This window comes from Poromitra crassiceps, assembly GCF_964638095.1.
Source record: "Poromitra crassiceps genome assembly, chromosome: 18".
NCBI lineage: Eukaryota > Metazoa > Chordata > Actinopteri > Beryciformes > Melamphaidae > Poromitra > Poromitra crassiceps.
In genome coordinates this window covers 5,290,734-5,300,199 of record NC_139636.1, presented here as the reverse complement: position 1 = coordinate 5,300,199, position 9,466 = coordinate 5,290,734, and the positions used below count along the sequence as shown (strand labels likewise).

Sequence of the window (9,466 nt, the reverse complement as noted above, 5' to 3'; positions counted from 1 at the left end):
ATTTCACTCGAGTACCTCTCCCATCATAGTCGCGCTCGCCCGACCCCTTTATCGAGGGAAAGTTGCACATTTAGCGATCTACAAGCTTCAAACATGCACCAATCACTAATATAAACTACGCACCTTGTTGCCACGGATGTTGTCGAGCAGGCCGCGCTGAGGCCGCGCTTTGTTAACTCGTATTTTAAGAAAGTTTGGGTTATTTGTGTGTCCGGAAACATTATTTTCCCTTCTCCAACGACTCTTCTTCTTTTTTGCTGCTCACCGGTTCAACTGCTCAACTGCGCCACCGCATCAGAAACCTGTGACTGACAGAACGACACAGGGCAAACCCCATACTTGACACATGATGTAATACCCCATGATGCGGTGGCGCAGTTGAGCAGTTGAACCGGTGAGCAGCAAAAAAGAAGAAGAGTCGTTGGAGAAGGGAAAATAATGTTTCCGGACACACAAATAACCCAAACTTTCTTAAAATACGAGTTAACAAAGCGCGGCCTCAGCGCGGCCTGCTCGACAACATCCGTGGCAACAAGGTGCGTAGTTTATTAGTGATTGGTGCATGTTTGAAGCTTGTAGATCGCTAAATGTGCAACTTTCCCTCGATAAAGGGGTCGGGCGAGCGCGACTATGATGGGAGAGGTACTCGAGTGAAATAGTCGCGTTTTGCGGCTAGTGTTGACCCTGCCTTTTCGACACAAAAAGTCCCGTGAGAAGGGTCTACTCGGGTCTATTCCTACCGAGATGACCGTGTGCGATGTAACAGAACCAGGCAGAGTACTTATGAACGGGCATTCAGCCACGAGCCAACCAGGGGACTGTTTATTAGGAAGGCGGTGCTGCGCGTGCGTTGCCATGGCGTTGTCAAGGAAACGATATACAACCACAACGAAGTTGACTTCAGTCTCCGTTTGGGAGAGCCATGTAAATAGCTAGATGTATGCGAACGCGTCTACTAGACCGCAGCAAGAATTAACAATGTTTTTTGGCACAAGTCGAGCTGGCTAATTGATTAGAAATGAACAAAATCGATCGGACTTATTGACTGCGGAGTGATATTAGATGTGAACCCCGGCGCGCGCTCTGTTATTCAAAACAATGTACCTACCTAACGCGGAAACGCTATAAAAGTCCGTCGGAAAACCTGAACTTCTAATGTTAGCTAACGTTGTTAGCTAATAATGCTTATGCGTCGCCATTAGCACAACAGCAGAGAAAGCCAACGTAATTGGGAATAGCCTACATTTGGTATGAAAATTACATTTTCCTATAACAAAAATATCTTATATACCGGTATACCGATATATACAGAAAAAGCAAACATGAAAAGTAGCTTCACGCTATAACGAGTGTGTATTGGTGTTGTTTAGCTGTTCTGTTCAATACCATTCTCGTTTTGCAGGTGAATTTGCCACAAGACGCGTTCACAATGGCAGCAGCTATCCAGGTTCCCTGCAAAGCAAAGGTGTTGAAGAGCAGAGGAGCCTCTCTCCCCTGGAACCACAAACTGGTCCTGAGGGAGGACAGACCACGCAGGGTGAGGACTGACTGATGTGCTGTTTGTGTTGGTGGTCCTGAGGGAGGACAGACCACGAAGGGTGAGGACTGACTGATGTGCTGTTTGTGTTGGTGGTCCTGAGGGAGGACAGACCACGCAGGGTGAGGACTGACTGATGTGCTGTTTGTGTTGGTCCTGAGGGAGGACAGACCACGCAGGGTGAGGACTGACTGATGTGCTGTTTGTGTTGGTGGTCCTGAGGGAGGACAGACCACGCAGGGTGAGGACTGATGTGCTGTTTGTGTTGGTGGTCCTGAGGGAGGACAGACCACGCAGGGTGAGGACTGACTGATGTGCTGTTTGTGTTTGTGTTGTCTAACCTTTCCTCTGGACCACATTATGAACGTCATGTTCTTTTGGCCCACATGCCATTGTGTAAGCCTTGAGTATTGTATCCAGCAGCAACTAGCACCTCTATTACTTGAATGGACTTAAAAGGAAAGAGTACAAATCTGACAATATGTAATTGTTCTAAAGAATATAGCATTAAATCACAATACCCCACAGCCTGACATTCAGCTTGATATCTCCCACTTTCTTTACTTTTTACAGTAATAACACAGAGTGCTCCAGGAGATGTACTTTGTCTTCTAAAGAAGTTATTTCATAACTTACTTTTCTAAAGAATAGTGTGAAGGTGAGCACGTATGTTATCTCTGAATAATAGAAAGGACTGTGTGTTATGAATACACACTGGCAGGTATTAAATATTGCATAATATACAGTAACCCCCTTCATTATTTATTTCCATTTTTACGGGTAAGCTAAAAATCCGTTTCTAGCCTGACCTTGAAATGGGCTAAGTGCAGTTAGATGTTTCTTTGCTGCTGGTGCACTGATGAAGACATGACAGCTGCCATGTGTGGAGGAGATATGAGCTGAGCTGAGGCAAGTGTGTGTATGTGTGTGTGTGTGTGTGTGTTTGTGTGTGTGTGTGTGTGCGCGTGTGTGCGTGCGTGCGTGTGTGTCACAGCTGACAGCCTGCAGCTCTTGTGCTCATCATATTATGTATTATCTGTAAGTTAGCATCTCTAGTAGACTGACTGGTTACACTTGTCTTTTCAATACACGTTTTGAGATCACATCAAAAAGATCTGATGCTGTGAGACTACATTTGTCAGGCGACGTTCACACTTGTGTAGACTGTTTCAACAGAGAGGAAACAAAACTATCACTGTAGTCAGCATAATAAACTATGCTGCCCCGTGTGGTTGCAGGTGACTCCATCCGTCTACACCCAAGAGATGGTCCAGTCTACGGAGGAGCGCCTGGACAACACCCATGAGATGCACCCGCCCCGCATCCTGGAGCTGCTCGACATGGGCCAGACCACACATCACAAAGTAAATACCAGCTACTGTTGTGCTGGATTAAAGGACAATTCTGCTTTTTTTACAACCTGGACCTCAACCTCAACGTTATTTATTATACAGTCTATGACCTCAACCAACATATTTAAAAGGAATTATGGAGAATCTGTCATTTAACCACTGAATGTGACGGGCTTGATTGGAGAGGCAGAAGTGTCCTGAAACTAAAGAAACTTTGTTGTTTTCTCAAACTTCTCATGATTTCATCATTAGTCCCCTCCTGCATATAGAGCATCTGTCTGCTAAGGTCATTGACGTTGTGCTGGAGCAGCTTCTCCCTTAGTCAGCAGAGACTACTAATTGATGGGCAGAGGGCATCTAATGTGACTGAATGCTATGTGCAGTACTCTCACTGCGTGTGTGTGTGTGTGTGTGTGTGCGTGTGTGCGTGTGCGCGCGTGCGTGCGTACGTATGTGTGTGCGCGCGCGCGTGTGTGTGTGTGTTTTAGTTCTCCTTGGTGGACATGGACCAGGCACTTTTCCAGCCTTACCCATCTGAGCTAGTCTTCCAGAACTTCACTCCTCCACAAACCTACAAGCTGCCCCTACTCCTCCTCAACAATGACAAGGTGTGTCAATGTGTGTGTGTGTGTGTGTGTGTGTGTGTGTGTGTGTTTGTGTGTGTGTGTGTGTGTGTGTGTGTGTGTGCGTGACTGTGTGTGTGTGTGTGTGTGTGTGTGTGCCTCTGTGTGTGTGTGTGTGTGTGTGTGTGTGTGTGCGTGACTGTGTGTGTGTGTGTGTGTTTGTGTGTGTGACTGTGTGTGTGTGCAGCATGATTTGAAAAGGTCAGAGGGGATTGGAGATGTATTGCTTCGATTTGTACAAGACACCATCCAGTGTGTGTGTGTGTGTGTGTGTGTGTGTGTGTGTGTGTGTGTGTGTGTGTGTGTGTGTTGGCCTGCGTGTGTGTCTCTGTTTGTGCTGTTCTTTCTTGTGTGTAGGTTTCAAGGCAGGTGAAGGTTGTGCTGGAGGACTCTCAGTATTTCCGTGTGGTTGGTCCTGACGATGCATGTAGCAAGGTGGCACCAGGCATGACCACCGCTTTCACCGTTTACTTCACCCCACAAGAGAACAAGGTACCTGCACTGTACAGGTCATAAATCAGTTACAATGCCTATTATCAGATGACTTAGCAGGAACTACATTTGGTTTAGCTCTGCATAATTCATACATCCAGGAAATGGGTATGGAGTATGAGCATGGCAGTGCGTTTACATGCACACTGATAAACCGTTTATGATGGGATTTCTAGAGTTACCTGATTATCAAGTGCCATGTAAACAGCAGCATCCGTTACCGGATAAAGGCCGTTATCGGTTGATGAGAAAACCAATAAACACACCTAGGTTACTGCTGAATCATCAGGTTTATTCATTGCAGTCAACGTCCACTCACACACTTTGAGGTGAGTTCCTGTTATTTACTACAGTAAGTGCATGTAAATGTGGAAATCAGATTATTGCTATGCATGTAATTATTGCTATGTATTATTGGTGTGCATGTAAACACACTCGTGTTTGTGCTGATATATGCATGGGTGTGTGTGTGTGTGTGTGTGTGTGTGTGTGTGTGCGTGTGTGTGTGTGTCTCCATCCAGGACTACCTCCACAGACTCCTTTGTGTGACAGAGAGGGAGAGGTTTGAGGTTCCAGTCCGTGCCATCGGGCCGCGAGCCATCCTTGACTTTCGCGACCAGCTGCATTTGCCCGTCTGTCCAGTCAAAGCCTCCACACAGCGGACTCAGCTAGTCCGCAACATAGGAAACAGCCAAGCCAAGTTCCAGATACGCACACACAGGTGACAAACAATACATCTGATCATGTTGACTCTATTCGCATCATTTCAATACGTATTATGTTTTGGTATTGAACAGTTAGCTCCACTCCTCCATTCTGATTGGCTGAGAGACCCAGTGGCTGAGACATTATGGAAGTCATTGTAAAATACCCATAGTGTTCAAGAACCATAGCCTACTGCCTATTGATTAGCAGAAAATAAAGTTGATATTCTATTCTATTCTATTCTATTCTATTCTATTCTATTCTATTCTATTCTATTGCAGTCCCTTCTCAGTGACGCCCTCTGTTGGGACTCTTGGTATAGGCGAGAGCATGCAGGTGACTGTGGACTTTAACCCCAGGACCACAGGGGACCACAGGCAGGACCTGCTGCTGCACTACCATACTGGTGAGGAAGACACAGGGCTCTGTAGATCAGAGAAGAGCTCATCCTGGACCAGACCACTGGACCAGACGCCTTGAAATTATATAATTTTTGCCAACTGCCACCAGGTGGAGCCATTGCCTTTTTTGGAGCCATGCCTCAATCTCTCACGTCTTCATTTGCCATTGTTTTGTCATTGTTTTTAATGAGAAATGTGATGATAAAAAGTGAAAAATTTCAACTTCCAGACATTTTTGATGATTGATTAGATGACGAGGCTTTTTTATGGGCTTTATAATGGGAATTGACCTATAGCTTGAAAACCACTGGCTTAGTCTCTGTCTGGGTGTCTGTGTTCCTGCATGCGTGGTCACAGTCTTTGCATGTGTTCCCCTCAGGTGAGGACGTGTACATTGAGTTGTATGGGGTCTGTGTGTGTGTTCCCCTCAGGTGAGGACGTGCACATTGAGTTGTATGGAGCTTGTGTGGAACTGAGTGTGTGTCTGGAGCCCAGGTCTGTCCTGCTGAAGAAGACTTACATTTCCCTGGCCAGCGCACACACTGTGTCCCTCGCCAACAAGAGTGACATCCCTTTCCACTTCAGTTGGAAAGTGTGGCCCAGCCAGCAGGAGGAGGACCTCTTTTCCCTCAGGTACATGCATGCACACAAAATGCTTCAACACAAACATGATAGCAATGTGATTTTGACTTGATTTTTCAGGAGTTCCAGACAGAGAGGGGCACTATCTAGGCTCGCTCAGGTACCAGGGCTGAGCACCTAGAGCTGCACTATTATGCCGCGTTCGTTTATAAGTGGGATGTGGCAAGTTGCCAGTTGCTACTAGCAAAAATCAAATAAAATGCCACTATAACTCGGAGTTCCTACCCGCAAACTTGGGTATGATTTCTCAACCCCCAGTAGCTCCCACCGCGTCATTTGACGTCATTTCAACATGGCGCCCACGATTGTAAGAATTTAAAATACATTTTTGACACATTTCTCATTTCTTTTCAATAATAGTAAGCTTTCAGACCAATCAGCATACCAATACAATAGTTGGTTAAACTCATACAGCTAAACGTTAATGTTATTAGCTGTTAGCTTAGACAGCTAACGGCTATTAGCATCCATGGTTTTGCGAGATGAAGCCTGAAGCTCGAACGCACGTAGGTCGGAGATGAAGCGTTTCTCACTTGCCACTTGCCAGCTCCTACCATAAACGAATGCAGCATTACAGTCCCTGCTCTGCTTTGTACCAAAGAGCGTGGAAGGAAAGAGACGACACTCCGGCCATTTTTGGAAACAGAATGCGCCTCGCAGTGGTCAGCTGCGGTAGCGCTGGCCCCTAGTAACTCAACGGGAGTTGAACCTCGGGTCCTTTTCATTAGGTATTTATCTTGAAAAAACTAAACAAAGAAAACGAAACATTTTGCTTAGTTTCCACAATATGGTTGTTGTTTTACATCCCTGCACTACACCACTTCAATCAAGATTTGCAGTACGCCCGGAAAAGATGTGAATCCCCAAAGTTTAGAGTGTTCTCCCGTTGAGTTACTGTTTAGAGAGGCTGATTATAGGGGCCAGCGGTACCGCAGCTGACCACTGCGAGCCTGTGCGAGGTTCTTTTGGCGCTGTCACGCTTCCAAAAATAAAAAATGGCGGAGGCTGCTGGGCGCTGATGTTGCAATGGGGCAATATGGAGCTGTCATTTCTTTCCATAAAAGTTCTTTGTTTGTACTGAAGTGTTGCCAGAAATACCTCAGGTGTCCATCACTTCCTGTCTGTTGGCAACATCTTGTTCCTGCCTATGTCTCTTTGTCTCTCTGGCCCTCTTTATTTCTCTGCTCACTTTGTTGTTCTTTCTCCCTCCCTCCCTCCCTCCCTCCATCTTTCTACCTCCCTCCCTCCCTCCATCTTTCTACCTCCCTCCCTCTCTCTCTCTCCGCCCCCCCCTCCCTCCTCTCCCTCCCTCCAGAGAGAACTTGGAGCTGCAGGAGGAGGAGGAGGAGCAGAAGCAGCGTTTGCTCTTGGAGTGTGAGTCTGACCCCACAGCGATCCATCGCCTCCCGCTGCTGTCCAGAAGCTTAGAGGAGCGCCGCCTGCTGGCTGCAGAGGAACACCTCCTCCTCGCCCTCTCACACAGCTGCATCACTGTGGAGCCAGCGGTGTGTGTGTGTGTGTGTGTCTTTTTCTGTGTCTCTATTCTCTCTCCTTCTCTCCTGAGAGGGGAGCAAATTCATCTTTTGCGTCCTCACTCGTCCACAGGGATTGTCAGTGTGCAGGGTCAGCTATAAAGCAGCATTCTTGGAGCTGGCAGGAGCCTCAGCACCTCAGCAGGGGGCGATGCCACCTATGCTGCCTTGTCGATTTCTTTTTCTTCCTTCAATATTTTATTTAAAATGTTTTAATAGAGCAGTACACAAACAAGACAAAACAAACAGGCTCAGGCACAGGAAGAGAAAAGAAAGAAAAAACATACAAACATCATCAACATTCAATATTACAACATGGTGCTACCAGCCACATTATGTGCTTAAGAGAAATGTACATGGGATCCTGCACGAGGGGTCCTTGAGAAACCAGCCAGGCGAGTCACTTATCGCCCCCTAACCTCACCCAGAAATGTTCTAAGTGAGTTGGTTCTCAGGAACCTGAGCCTCTCCATCCGTATAACAGAGATCATGTCCATCAACCACAATTGAAAGGGAGGTGAAGAGGGGGACTTCCATTCCTTCAGAATTAGTTTTTTGTTGTTGTTGCAACAATTGTCCCCAGTGTCAGAGACTGTTGCACAGCTGTAGGGAAGTTCAGAGAGGACAAAACAGCAAGAAAATAGTATTGCAGCATTGATCCTAAAACCCCATCTACTACATGTAGTGTTTTGTGTGTGTGTTGATATATGCAGGAGTGCACAGCCACTGTGTAAGTAACTGTAATGGCAAATTATTGATCAAGTGTGTATTGATTGATTAATTATTAATTATGGCCCTTCTAAGATGTATTTTGTGAACTGTGTTTTTCATCAATGCAGAAGATGTAAGGTTTTGTGAGAACATATGTCTTGTTTTGGGAAGTGTCTATGGGAATAGAGTTTCCTGTGAGAACCTGTGTCTTGTTGTGGCTCTAGACTGGACTTGTTATGTATTCTTCCGAACATCAGATTAGCTACATGGATGAATGGAAAGAACTGCCCCTCCACGGTGGGAGGGCGGGTACCTGAGTTTCAGTATATGATGTGAAGTAAACAATAATGCGGGGCTCTTGCATTGACAACGTGGTCAGGAAGAGACCTCTCTGCAGAGATGTTATTGTGGAATAAAAACCTCCTAGAACACTTGAAACGGATATCTCATTATTGATGAATCAGCAGGGCATTGCAGCAGATTTTTCCATCACATAACCTTCTCCCCTTCCTTCCTGTCTGTCCATGGTCCAGGAGGGTGAAATATGGCCGAACGCCACAGCACAGTTCAACATCATCTTCAAGCCTGAGGAGGCCAAACTCTACCAGCAAACCATCTACTGTGATGTTACAGGTCAGTGCCAGTGGAAGACAGATCAAACCATATACTGTGATGTTACAGGTCAGTGCCAGTGGAAGACAGATCAAACCATATACTCAAATGGGGTGTTTGTGCTCTCTCGTTGGAATCAAACCATCACATTAGATTAAGTAGGGACGTCCATCTGGATCTAAATCAGAGCACGCTCAGTTATGATTAAGGAAGTGTTGTGGTGTGTGGAGGCCTGGAGCAATGCTAATGTTTTAGATTCATTCAAAGCACACTTCTTCCAAAGATCTGCACTCGGCAAGATGATTTGTCCAATTTACCCAAACTAGGCATCTCGCGCGTTACACACTCGTAGCTAGGGATAGGAACGTGGTCGACAGTCGGGACTCAAGGGGTGGGTTGGGGGAGTGGCTAGGGGAATGTGGGCGGTGGGAGTGGGTGTGCTGCCATGACGCTGAATGGCCACACCACTTTAAGTATACAGTATATCTTGGAAAATGTGAAAACTAAGTTGAAACATTTTATCTTTATTCCTGATTGAACAACATGATTATTGTTTGTATATGTGTGTTCATGCATACGTTTGACCTATTTTCTTACAGAAACGTTTGTCATCCTCCATGTCTCACTGGATCTATGTCTCCGATTGTGTCTGTCTCTGTGTCTTTCTCTACATCTGTCTCTGTCTCTGTGTCTGCATTTAGGTTGTGAGTCTCGTTTACCTCTGACAATCAAAGGGGAGGCCCTGGGACCCAAACTCCACTTAAACTATAACCTGATGGACATGCAGAACGTCTTCATCGGTGACACAGACTGTTATGAGGTAAGAAAAATAAATCCACAGCAGTGTCCCTTCAGAAAA

General features: G+C 46.0%; 1 protein-coding gene across 1 annotated transcript in view; it reads left to right on the top strand.

Annotated features, from left to right (window-relative positions):
- Positions 1-1,429: 1,429 nt before the first annotated feature.
- hydin (HYDIN axonemal central pair apparatus protein) overlaps positions 1,430-9,466 on the top strand; it is a gene marked incomplete at both ends in the record, with an annotated part of 89,581 nt that continues 81,544 nt past the window's right edge. The window contains 10 exons of the mRNA XM_083654157.1: positions 1,430-1,537; positions 2,776-2,901; positions 3,378-3,497; positions 3,870-4,004; positions 4,526-4,725; positions 4,991-5,115; positions 5,542-5,743; positions 7,068-7,257; positions 8,529-8,628; positions 9,309-9,427. Of these exons, the coding sequence (XP_083510283.1) occupies positions 1,430-1,537; positions 2,776-2,901; positions 3,378-3,497; positions 3,870-4,004; positions 4,526-4,725; positions 4,991-5,115; positions 5,542-5,743; positions 7,068-7,257; positions 8,529-8,628; positions 9,309-9,427 (1,425 nt within the window). The remainder of the gene's footprint in view (positions 1,538-2,775; positions 2,902-3,377; positions 3,498-3,869; positions 4,005-4,525; positions 4,726-4,990; positions 5,116-5,541; positions 5,744-7,067; positions 7,258-8,528; positions 8,629-9,308; positions 9,428-9,466) is intronic.